Raw genomic sequence first — 12186 nt, 5'->3', positions numbered from 1 at the left:
ATTGGAGGATGTGCAGAATAATGGAAATGCACAATGAAAAAAACATGATTTTTGAGAATTGTTAAAAGCGGAGTTATCTGTTTTGCCAAATCTTGACAATGAAAATCTTGAACTGAAGTCTGTTAATGTTCCTCTTCAGGTCCATCAGGAGAAGATCTTCTGTATTTAACACACACACCTTGTTTAGTCGTGCTCCTGCATGTCCTGAGATCCATGCATGCTTTCTGTGCTCTACTGAGTTTAAACTTTACTTTTAAACTTATTTATTTAAATTGAGATAAAAAAATGTTTGAACAGGATACTAAAGTATGTATTTACACAGTTAAAGGAGTTAGCAGGAAATGTTTGCTGCTCACATAGAAAACTATACATTATTTACGGCTGTTCTGTTCGTCAGGATATTATTTATACACGCAGCTGTCCTTCAAAACAGCTATATCCTGACAATAAGACCATTGAAATGTCTATCCCGCTGGACCCACGTGAGTCACACTGTTTTCTTTGATTATGTGATGATAGCTTATCAATAGCTTGACGATGCTTCTTTGTCCAGTTCGCCTGAGGATCAGTGAACGCTCTCCTCTTTATTTGTTTAGTTTAAAGCAGGCAATGACAAATGAGCTCTGGCTTGATGTAATGCTGGATGATGTTTTATTAACCCATGCAGTAACAAATGCAAACACACTCATGTTTGCATATTCATGAATTTGTTAAGCTAATGGCGCATGTCAAATGCATTTACACAAATACTGCAAAATCTGAGAAATCGGTTATTTGCATGGAGAGGCAGGTTTACATTTGGTAGTAGTACATATTTTTCATTTCGGAAACCACCAGCCAAAAAAAAAAAAAAAACGCGACTCCGGTGGGACTCGAACCCACAACCTTTGAATCACATCGCTAGATCTGCCTAGAAGTCCAATGCGCTATCCATTGCGCCACGGAGCCACCTGTTGATCATGACGAATATTACCGCTATTATTCATCTCCATCACACTGCGATCTCTCGTGACGGGTGTTTTCTGAGTACGTGCGATTTAAAATGCTGATTTAACCCCTTTACGTAGTGAATATTTATCCGTGCTTTTTTAAATCGGCGTTTGTTTGTCTTGTGTCGCTTCACGCACGCGGTGCTGTGATTGGCTGAGGCGGGCGGACACGTGACACCGACGCGATTGCAACATGAAACGGATCGAATACTGAAACAACTTCGCGTAAACATAAGAACAAAGTATAAGCTTCTTTTAGGATAAGGTAAGTTTTAATAAGGCGGCTGTATCTTAACGATCGTCGGACTCTAACAGCGAGGAGTGACCCGTGAGCACGGGTTTATGGGATTTCCCGTTTCGTTGTCACTCTGAGAACCTTAAAGGTAAAAAACATTTGGACTCATATTTTGTATAAAGTCAATTTTAGCTGTACATTTTTTATACTTTCTGTTTAAAACGATCTGTTTATGTATAATGTAGCATAAGCATAACGTGGTTTTAAAAGTGAAAAATTAAACATACTAAAGAGTACTTTATATCTGTTCTTTTTTATTGATCGGAAACTACTATAAATGCTGTCGTCCTGATTTCTGGCTGTGAAAGCATGAGCGGGCAGCAGGTGGCGCTGTTACTGCAGGAGTGTCTGAGGCGCGCAGGCACCGGACCTGAGGGAGACACGCAGCCCCGCCGCGCGGCAGAGGGCGCTGGTCCAGCAGGTCCTTACAGGATTTCAGTTTGTAAATGAATGTGTACACATTTCTAAATTAATTTAGTAAAAAACAAACAAACACACACAAATACTGCCAAGTGAAATACGTAGCAATTCTCGGAATCTTCTGACAAGGTTCTGTTTTCGATACTAATAACGTTACAGATACGTTCTGAACATTTCTTTCAGAAGTAACATGTTTGGGAATGTTATTAGCAAAGTGTTCTTAGTGAACGTTTTTTATTTTTGCTGGACCCTTTCGAGTTTTCTTATTGAAGTCTTGACCTCTGACCCTCAGGGCCGTTCCCGGGGGATCTGAGCACGCTCCTGCAGGAGGCCAAGGACAGGAAGTGGCCGTTCGTCGAGGAGAAATGGCAGTACAAACAATCCGTGACGCCCGAGGACAAAATAAACTCGTCGGATCTCGTCAGAAAACATCTGCTGCAGTTACTGGTAACGATCCCGACCGTGCGGTTACGGCGAATAACGTCACGGCGTCTGATCTGACCACTGCTGTGATCGCAGGCGTTCCTCCGAGACAGTATCTCCTCCGAGGAGCCGGAGTGGGCCGTTGCCGTGGTTTTCCTGCTCGACCGCCTGCTGTACTGGATGGACGGCTCTCATCTGCTGTTGAAGATTGCTAAAGCGTTGCACAAGCGTCACCGGGACGTTCCCATCGCCCCTCAGGTCATCATCAGACAGGCTCGTGTCTATCTGAACACCGGTGAGCTCTGCACTCCGTGCGTGTTCGTTTTTCAGCTTCAAACAGATCCACGATGCTTCTCTTTGCTTTGCAGGTAAGCTGCAGAAGGCCGAGCTGATCCTCAGCAGTCTGATCAGCAGCGCTTCAACAGGTACCGCTCGCCTTCAGTGCTGTTTCGGCTCAGTTGTCCGTCTCTGCTGTGAAATAGCGCACTGTTTCTGCCTCTTCAGGCTCGTGGACGTATCAGAAGTTCAGTGATCAGACGCTAGTGCAAGCCGTCGGTCTTCAGGTGCGAGGGCAAGTGCTGCAGACGCTCGGTGAGACCCGTGCAACTCATCTCGTTATAAACGTCTCACCGACATGCATCAGAAAATCGTGTAGCATTATGTGTGAATGTATTTGCAGACTCCTGCAGTTACTGTAAATATGTAACATGTGGCGTTTGTGTTTATTAGGCCTGTGGCTGGAGGCTGCTGAACTCATATGGGCGTCTCTGATCGGTTTTTACACTCTTCCACAACCTGATAAAAAGGTCTGGACCCGGTACACTCTCGGTGGTTTTGTGCAGAGGTATGTTTTGTGAGGATCCCTCATGACTCTGAATTGTTTTCAGGTATTGGGACGTCTCTCGGGCTCCTGGCAAACACCCTGACCTCCATGAATGACCGGGACTTCACTGCGCTTCAGGAGAAGCCTCATATTGACCTGGTAATACAGTCTGAAATGTCCTAAATCAGCGTTTTGCTCGTGTTGAGCTCTAATGAGACGCTCTTTTCCCTCGTTCAGGGTTTTCTCGGAGAGAGTGGTCATCGTCTGCTGTCTGCGGCGCGGGCGGCCAAAATGGCCGTTGTGTTCAGTCAGTACGGATCGCTGTACGTTCTGACCAATGTGGTGAGTTCTTACGAATAAACAGAATAAAGTTCCCTTTTGTCTTGTTCCATAAATACTTGATTTGGTGTCCTGTGACTTGTTTTTCTAAAGCACCCCAGGCCATCATTATTCTGTCGTGACAACAATCATGTGACTGTAAATTTCCCAACTTCATTTGGGAAAAGTGCAAACCTAAGTAAATACTAAATAAATAATGAAAACATGTTACATAACTTAACCACTCAAGTAAATGTGACTTAGTGTATCATGATTTTGATATTTATCTCCAGGGCTGAAGAACGTGTGTGTACGGTTCATCTGACAATCAGAACAATTCATTACTACAGAATCATCCTGGGTCTAATTCGATTAATATTAAAATAAAGTGATAAAGTAAAGACATTCAGTGCTTTGGTTCGCAACAGCGAAATTGTCCAGCCTAATTATTACCTGTAAGCTATAACTAATCAATAAAGCTATATCACAGTTTGTGTCATAATCTTACAACTCAGTACGACATCATTTTGGGTATTCATGTAATTTTTAGACGATTTATATTAGACTTACTTGACTTTTGTTTATGATGTCATAGCATTTAAAAAACGTGTACAGTGATTTAAAGACACAAAGTTTCAAAATTGACAAAGATGTTGCACTGTCTCACAATTTTGATTTCTAATCTCATAATCATTTTGATTTTAATGTCATAATTTTTGTTTTTATGCCATAATTTTGATGTAGCAGTCATCAGTTGGAATAAAATCACTTTAGAAATCACAAAAGTTGTGCCTGTAAACGTAACCAGACCGTCATAGCGGCCAGGTATTTCATAATTGTTAACAGTAGATGTTTTAATTTGACCTCCTGATGCTCTTTTGCAGGTCGCTCAGGGCATCTGTCTACTATCCTATAGCTTCTCAAAAAAATGCCCTGCAGAGGATCAGCAGACGTACCTGGCTTTAGCTAAAGAGGCCTTTGAGATCGGCTTGTTAACAAAGACGACAGGAGACGTCGTCACCAGCAAGCTGGAGCTGCACACGTTCCTCAAAGCCTCTTACTGCTTAGCTGTGGCTCACAGATGGATGCTCGGCCCGTCCGAGACCACCGCCTCAGCCATGAGCGTCTGTCGGGAAGCCATGACTTTATTCATAGATTATTGCGCTAGAGGAGATTCTGCGTCGTGCACCAAGATCATGGCGAAGATACAGCAGATTAAGTTGCTGCTGAAGGTGAAAACCTTTCGGAATTCTGATCCCCAGTCGTTTATTCCCGACATCTACCGTTCCATGGAGTTCGGGCCGGTCTTGTTCACGCTCGGTGACTTCGCGAAGGCACTGGATGTTTTCGGAAAGCACCACCAGTCTGTTTGTGAGGCGTTCGAGAATGGCGCTCGGCGGGGTTCGTGCTCGAATCACGCGCGGTGTATAACAGCGTTCCAGACGGACACAGAAGTTCTCGCAACGCAGATGCAGAAAGACGATCATTCACGTCCGTTCGATCCATCTGGCAGCGGATCGTCTTTATATCTGGCCGATACTGAACAGAGCAGCCTCGGTTCTTATGAGCTGGTTGATGACTTCAGCAGCGGAAGCATCATCAATCCGAGCAATCAAAGTAGTGCTAGTCCCTCTGTCCCCAACACCTTTAGAAACAACAGTGGAAACCCTAGTCAATCCCAACTGATGCAAAAGCTCGCCACATCTGAAGATGTTGAGGACATCCTATCCAAAAAATCAAACACCCAACACAAAGGCAATCAGAAGAACGCAAAGATGTCTTCGAGCTCCTTCAGCAGTGGATCTTCATGGGAACGTGTTTCAAGACAGTCTCAAAGTAGCATAGAAACTGAGGGGGACATTGAAGATCCCTCTCACGAAGGCAGCCATGCAAGGGTTAGTTGCACCAAAGGAGGAAGCACTTCTGCACATTCCCTCTGTGATAGCTCTGCATCACGTTCTTCTTGGCAAAAACTCTCCATAAGCCCCATCGCTAATGGAGAACATCTTGAGCATCATTCTCAGAGCAGCATAGAAACCGAGGAAGACATTGTAGATGCCTTTCATGAAGGCAATGATGCAAGAGTTAGTCGCACCAAAGGAGGGAGCACTTCTTCGTTTTCCCTCTGTGATAGCTCTGCATCACGTTCTTCTTGGCAAAAATTCACTATTAGCCCCATCGCTAATAGAGAACATCTTGAACATCATTCTCAGAGCAGCATAGAAACCGAGGAGGACATTGTAGATGCTTCTAATGAAGGCAATGATGCAAGGGTTAGTCGCACCAAAGGAGGGAGCACTTCTTCGTTTTCCCTTTGTGATAGCTCTGCATCACGTTCTTCTTGGCAAAAACTCTCCATTAGCCCCATCGCTAATAGAGAACATCTTGAACATCATTCTCAGAGCAGCATAGAAACTGAGGAGGACATTGTAGATGCTTCTCATGAAGGCAGCCATGCAAGGGTTAGTCGCACCAAAGAAGGAAGCACTTCTGCACATTCCCTCTGTGATAGCTCTGCATCACGTTCTTCTTGGCAAAAACTCTCCATAAGCCCCATTGCTGATGAAGAACGTCTCGAACATCATTCTCAGAGCAGCATAGAAACCGAGGAAGAATTGATTGACCTTTCACATAGTAGCAGAGAAATCAATAATGACGCAAAGGTTGGTTGCACAAAAGGTGGAAGTACTTCTTCATTTTCACTTTGCGACAGCTCTGCATCACGTTCTTCTTGGCAAAAACTCTCCATTGCTAATGTAGAACAACTTGAATTAACGCACACGAAAGAAAGGACAGATCAGCGCCTTGAGGTCCCAGACAAGATTCCAGAATGCCCAGGAACTCTGTCGTCCACCGAGAGTGACCCATTCGAGGAACTGGGGTTCGAGCATCTGTCTACAGCCTCGTCACCGTGCAAGGACTGCTTTAAGAACTGCATCATGGGAAGCGACGTCCTGACTGAGCGTGACTACCGATCTCTCTTGGCTGGAGCTTGTCAGCGCTGCCTGCTTGAGAGGCTGCCGAACAAAGCGCTGAAGCCCCTGGATCCCATACAGCTGGAGAAGGCCTACGGTGAGTGATAGGACTGTCAGTTTGTCAAATATAAAATACAAATCCACATTCAAATTCAGATTTTAGCTTGTTTCACTGGCCAATCCAGTTGAATTCTGTTGATGAGGCAATGCTACGCTATTGCAGAAAAACAGAACATCAATGTGGAGAGTTTGTTGTTACGTTCCGACAGAATTCATATTTTCTAGAGGGACATCTATCATCATTGCATTTGCATCTCACACAAGAGTTGCATGTTTAGAAAGCAGCGTAAAATTATTCAAGTTCAACTTCTAAAAAACATGTCTCCAGGCATCCAGCGTCCCTTTGTATTAAACTATGCATACATGATGTGGTTTTGTTTATAATTGTTTAACCAACTTAATTAATTATTATTGGTTATAAACATTGTGCACTTTTGCACAGATAGATGCTATTTTATTGCTTTGATAAACGTGCATTTGTAATATTTTGCTCAATGGGCCCTCTTGTGGCTTCAGGAGAGAAACGCTTTTTTTAAAAATAGAACATAAGTCAAATATCGATGTGATATGTGCGTTGAAAAGTGAGGTTGTGATAGAAGCACATGTCCTCATCTGTGTCAGACGCCGTGGTGTTGAAGTACTCGAGGGCCGCTGATGTCTGGATAGGCTCTGAGAGCAGTGTTTATGTCGGGAAACTGATGGGTGTCCAGGGCAAACAGAGACGAGCCATCGAGGTGCAGTACCTTCACCAGGAACAACTTCTCAGCAGGTTTGGCTCACATTAACAGTCATTATCCCAGACTTTAACCACAGATTTCCATAGTTCCATAGTTCCATAGGTCTCACAGCTCTTGTGTTGTGTTATGTATGGTTGCTCTCTTTTGCTCTTCAGCTATGTAGGAAAGGAATATCTGAAGGCTAAAGGGCTCCACGCGCACCTCGATGACGTGGAGAGACAGATGACCGCGCAGTACTACGTTACGGAGTTTAATAAACGCCTGTACGATAATAACGTCACGACCCAGATCTTCTTCATCCCGTCTGAAGTGCTGCTGGTGAGAACCTCTCCATATACCGTTACTCTGTAGAGAAATAATGTCACGGTTCAAGACCAAGACCCGACACATCTGTTTCAGATTCTGGAGAAGGATCGAATCGTGACCTGTTTGTCTGCAGAGCCGTACATGTCCGGGACGTTCGTAAAACTCACAAACAACACACGGGATACTGACGAGAGGCATGACGCCACTAAATACGGCATCGCCTTCGGTCACTTCACCTACGAGTTCTCCGCTCATCAAGAGGTCGTGGTGGATCTGCAGGGTGAGAATCTTGTCTTTTTGACAAACATCTCTCAGTTCGCTTGCGTTGTTTGCAAGAAGATCCAGAACCAAACATGATGGAATTTCAAGCGATTTAAAATTTTGAGAGTTGCGTACATGTTTAGTACGACAAGTTTTTACAAATGTTATGTTTAAATACGCAGTTTGAGGCAATATCTAATTTGCATCCACTCTTTTGTCTAGAGAATAAACCTGACGATTGGATAAAGCCAGGCTCATATTTTTGTTGTTGATGATGTTTTCATATTAGAGGGTTTTTCCGGAGGGGATTTTGGATTTCACTTTTCATGAGTCAGAAAAAACATTTTTCATCACGCAATTAAAAGTAATATGTTATAAAATATGTGATGATATGTGAATAAACCCCTCAGTGAAATCCTTCAGGAATGCAGAGAGAAATACAATTATGTTGGTGGAGAAACGATGGCCTTTAAAAATAAGTGAAATCTAGATAACGTGCAATAATAAAACCAGGCTAATGATATATTAGCAAACCTTTGTACAGAGAGGGATAAAACGTTATCTAGTAGTGTCCTGCTAAAAAAAAGTGTTCCAGCAGCTGTTGGTAACGTGGTGTTGTCCTCCTCAGGGTGGATCACGGCGAACGGCAAGGGCTTGACGTATCTGACCGACCCTCAGATTCACTCGCTGCTGAAGCCCAGGTCCAGTAACTTCCAGCAGACCGGGATCGACAACTTCATCAGGCATCAGCACGGAGACCAGTGCAACGAGATCTGTCGCGCCGCCGGACTCGCGCACATCGGACCTACTGGGCGTCAAAAACCGGCTTGATCGAGCATTACAGAAAATATGTTCCTGTAAAAGAGATGTTGTATTTACAGGCAACATTAACTCATTGTTCATATGAGAAATGAGGAAGTGACTATCGTCATTATCTGACCGCATGTTTGCAGATCCAGGTTGTGAAATATCTGGGGTCATATGACAGTGTCATCATTAGTGCATCATGTGACCGAAACCAGATCTGCTCCATTCCTGAGCTTCAACACAAACATCACTAAGAGCGTGATTTCTGACTGTAAACAGAAACAGAGTTTGTGAGAACTTAGGAACTGTGATTCGCAAAACCTCACGCCGATTTATTTTATAGTGAAAAAAATTTAATCCATGTGTTGCCGCTGGCAACCATTGCATTGCCATCAGGTGAAACACAAATAATTTATCTCAGGGCTACTTTAAATAAATATAATATATAAAAGAGGTTTGGCTGACAAAAAAAAAATTGCATTGCATGTGAAATAATAATAATAATAATGTGAATTTGTGCGTTTTGATGCATTTGAAAGACATGATGCTTTCCAAAGGCAAAGCAATACATGATGAAATAATAAATAAAAATGAATGTGTGAGATGAATGCTAAGACTTTTCTGTGTAATTATGTCCTGATGAATGATTGAAAACTTTATGCATGCATATAAGCGGTATAGACTCTTTTAGAAAGGAGGTTTTAAAAAAATAAAGACTTAGTGAGAGTCAGAGTGATAAAACTGGAAAGGCATAGATCAGAAGTGGGAGGTTCCTGCTGAAGGGTTCTGGAGTCTCCTGAGAGCCGCTGAAAGAGGAAGTGTGTCGGTGTTTCTTTCAGGGAGAGCTGCTGGAGGTCAGTGATCTTCTGAGGATGAAGGTGCTGGGTCTGGGTTTGTGTTCGCTGCTGGTTCTGCTGGTTCTGACCGGAAGAAGCTCAGCGCAGATCCCGCGTCGATGCCGTGAGTCACTTCTGGGCCTTCATTAATAAAGTGTGTGTCTTTCGGAGAGAGAGAGTGTGTGTGTGCTCTTAAATACTCACAAACACAGCTCCTCGGCGCTCGGAGTCACGTCAGGGTCTGATCGGGCGCGCGCGCGTCGTGTTGTCGGAGTGTTTGTCGGAGTTTTGTCGGAGTGCTGCTCCTGAAGCTCGCTGCTCTGAATCGTGATGATTGGAGATGTTTTAATGTGTTAATGATATCAATTAGGAGTCGTTTACGAGCCGAAATCATTTATTCAAGTTCAAGAACATCATCCGAAAGAGACGCGGTTTCTGTTCGTACGTCCTTTCTGTGAATCGCACGTAACGTTACGCACATCGGAGAAATTATCGATTTTAGAGTATTTTTTAGCGCGACCTTTCACCTTCTCTTTATCGTGTTTACGATATTTCCATACCAGATATTTATTATAAATAAAAATAATGACTGTCAACGTTTAAATGCTTTAAACTGTGTTTTCAGAGCAGTTTGACATGAATTAGTTTATCGATCTCGAATTACGGAAGAACACGTGACGTTAAGCGTTTAAAACACGTCATGGACGTCTGCGATCTGATCTGTGACGCAATAGTCATATTTACTGATTCTTTTATGATTTTAATTTTTTTTTAATTGAGTTCATACAGGCTTTTTGTTTATCGTTCAACTATTATTATCTTTAATAGATCTTTAATAGATCTCGTTTGCTGTAATATGTCTATGTTGATAATAATAACAGCTCTATGTTTTTCTGTTCAGGAACTCCTCCGCTGCTCTCCGGAAGTATGAGTGTGGTGAGACATGATCCTGAGCCAGACATGATTATAAAACCTCTGCGGTGCTTTTAATACAGGTGTGTGTGTGTGTGTGTGTGTGTCTCTGTGTGTGTGTGTGTGTCTCTCTCTCTCTCTGTGTGTGTGTGTGTGTGTGTCTCTGTGTGTGTGTGTGTGTCTCTCTCTCTCTCTCTCTGTGTGTGTGTGTGTGTGTGTGTGTCTCTGTGTGTGTGTGTGTGTCTCTCTCTCTCTCTCTGTGTGTGTCTGTGTGTGTGTGTCTCTGTGTGTGTGTGTGTGTGTGTTTCAGAGCGCTCGAGACGGTGAGGACATGGTTCTGGTCAGGTACCGTTATGACTCGTTGGGGCAGCGGATCCGTCTGTGGGAGTTCCGGTCGTGTTCAGGTAAACCTCTTCACGTCAACATGCTGTTCCTGTTTCATCAGGTGACCGAGGAACTCTCCAGACCTCCTTTCACTCAAAGTCAAGCAGACATCCTCGTTTGACGCGTGCAAACATATACAAACTGAGTATTCACTAAATATTAACTGAACGAAACTTGATCATAATTATGGCTTTTTATGTCGACTTTTGCTCTCATAATTGACTTTTAATCTCATAATTATAACTTTTTGTTGTCATTTTTACTTTGACCTTTAATTTGACCTTTCATCTTATAATTATGACTTGGATTCAATGTATCTCGTTTGGCTTTTATTGTCATGATTTAGATTTTTATCTCATAGTTATGACTTTTTATAGTTAACTTCTACCATTATCTCATAGGACCCTCATAATGTCAACATATCAAATAATCATGACTTTTTATATAATAATAAAACTGTCACAATTCTTCTTATAATTATTAGTTTCTATGTCATAATTTTAATTGACCTTTTCACTGGTTTTTAACGTTTTGTCAAAATTGAAATAATTTAAATTCTCTCTTACAATCATGATTTTTGTCCTTATTTATCTCATAATTGATTTCTTATGATTATGACTTAATTGACATTTAATATAATTTAGAATTTTTCTTTAAAATAATTTATCTCATACTCATGACTTTTAATGTGATAATTTAGACTTCTCATATTTGACTTTTTGTCATAATTTCAATGATCTGGTAAGAAAGACTTCTGAAGTGATAAAGCTGTATGTTCCCGTTCCGTGTGTAAGCGTGTTCTTGTGTTTGTTCAGCACGTGGTCTACACCATGGACTACAGGAACCGGACGTGTCAGAAGAACCCTCTCCACGCCCGCTTCCACCCGTCACACATCCCCCGGAACGCCTCGCTGATATCTCAGGTGGTTCTGGGAGGATCTTCAGCGCCCGGTGAAGGACTGCTGGTCAACACCTGGGCGGGAGACGTGCCCGAGACCGGAGGTGAACTACTGACTCAAAGGACTAATATCTGTAATAACTGTAGGATGCAGGATGCATTGATGAATCTTCATTACAAAGATTTTCATTTATCGCAAAATGCATTGCATCCAGTACAAGATGCGATGCATGTTGCGATAAAAGTAAAATGAATAAAAGACATAATAAATATCTAGAGGTTTTATATGAAACAAGATTATAACTTGTAATAAAATATTATTGTATTTTAATATATTTAATATTAATAAATTATATATATATATATATATAGGTAAATACCTGGCGACGGTCACCGAGTTCGGCTGTGTCCCGGTCTCCACGCTCTACCACACGGCAGAGACCGGCTGGATCGTCACCACGTAAGACCCGATCACGAGCACACGAGGTGTTACCGTGGTAATATTTAACAGTAATACCGCTCCGTTCTTCTCCAGATATTTTAATGCGGTGAAGGGCATCGAGGACCCGGAGCAGTTCATTCCTCCTCCCTTCTGCTCCGACGCTGAGACTGAAGACGAGACGCTCGACTTCTTCAGCGCCTTCCTCTGAGGAAACACCCCTTTACTGGGATTTTAATTCTTCTAAACCAATGAAGGTTTTTTTAAAACGCTGTTTGCTCTCTTTGTGATTAATGCAGACGT

At 42.6% G+C, this 12186-nt stretch overlaps 2 protein-coding genes and 1 non-coding gene across 3 annotated transcripts in view; 2 read left to right on the top strand and 1 right to left on the bottom strand.

Moving 5' to 3' along the window:
- Positions 1-857: 857 nt before the first annotated feature.
- On the bottom strand, positions 858-948 carry trnar-ucu. Its single transcript is given in 2 exon segments — positions 858-893; positions 912-948. It is a non-coding gene; the product is annotated as a tRNA-Arg (tRNA).
- A 161-nt stretch (positions 949-1109) lies between these two features.
- On the top strand, positions 1110-9022 carry LOC122349601 (alpha-protein kinase 1-like). The gene is made up of 14 exons (XM_043245708.1): positions 1110-1372; positions 1593-1726; positions 1997-2151; positions 2224-2422; positions 2496-2552; positions 2632-2718; positions 2857-2955; positions 3015-3109; positions 3188-3292; positions 4153-6340; positions 6925-7072; positions 7196-7358; positions 7440-7626; positions 8236-9022. The coding sequence occupies exons 2-14, from the start codon at positions 1594-1596 to the stop codon at positions 8436-8438; spliced, it is 3819 nt and encodes a 1272-aa protein (XP_043101643.1). The 5' UTR covers positions 1110-1372; position 1593; the 3' UTR covers positions 8439-9022.
- Positions 9023-9197: 175 nt separating this feature from the next.
- The window catches only part of LOC122349599 (ependymin-like), a 3050-nt gene continuing 61 nt past the window's right edge, over positions 9198-12186 (top strand). The window contains exons 1-6 of the mRNA XM_043245707.1: positions 9198-9374; positions 10152-10186; positions 10473-10607; positions 11362-11548; positions 11817-11904; positions 11980-12186. The exon at positions 11980-12186 is cut by the window's right edge and continues 61 nt beyond it. Coding sequence (XP_043101642.1) covers positions 9287-9374; positions 10152-10186; positions 10473-10607; positions 11362-11548; positions 11817-11904; positions 11980-12094 — 648 coding nt within the window. The 5' untranslated portion in view covers positions 9198-9286 and the 3' untranslated portion in view covers positions 12095-12186. The remainder of the gene's footprint in view (positions 9375-10151; positions 10187-10472; positions 10608-11361; positions 11549-11816; positions 11905-11979) is intronic.

Source organism: Puntigrus tetrazona, chromosome 7, assembly GCF_018831695.1.
Source record: "Puntigrus tetrazona isolate hp1 chromosome 7, ASM1883169v1, whole genome shotgun sequence".
NCBI lineage: Eukaryota > Metazoa > Chordata > Actinopteri > Cypriniformes > Cyprinidae > Puntigrus > Puntigrus tetrazona.
The sequence above is the reverse complement of the archived record's forward strand: the minus strand, read 5'-3'. Positions and strand labels throughout refer to the sequence as shown.

Excerpts from the sequence above, each read along its gene's own strand:
- LOC122349601 (XM_043245708.1), top strand. The coding sequence starts at position 1,594 with ATGAGCGGGCAGCAGGTGGCGCTGTTACTGCAGGAGTGTCTGAGGCGC. Across the intron at positions 3,110-3,187 it reads AGAAGCCTCATATTGACCTG|GGTTTTCTCGGAGAGAGTGG; the intron begins GTAATACAGTCT and ends TCCCTCGTTCAG. Across the intron at positions 7,073-7,195 it reads CAGGAACAACTTCTCAGCAG|CTATGTAGGAAAGGAATATC; the intron begins GTTTGGCTCACA and ends TTTGCTCTTCAG.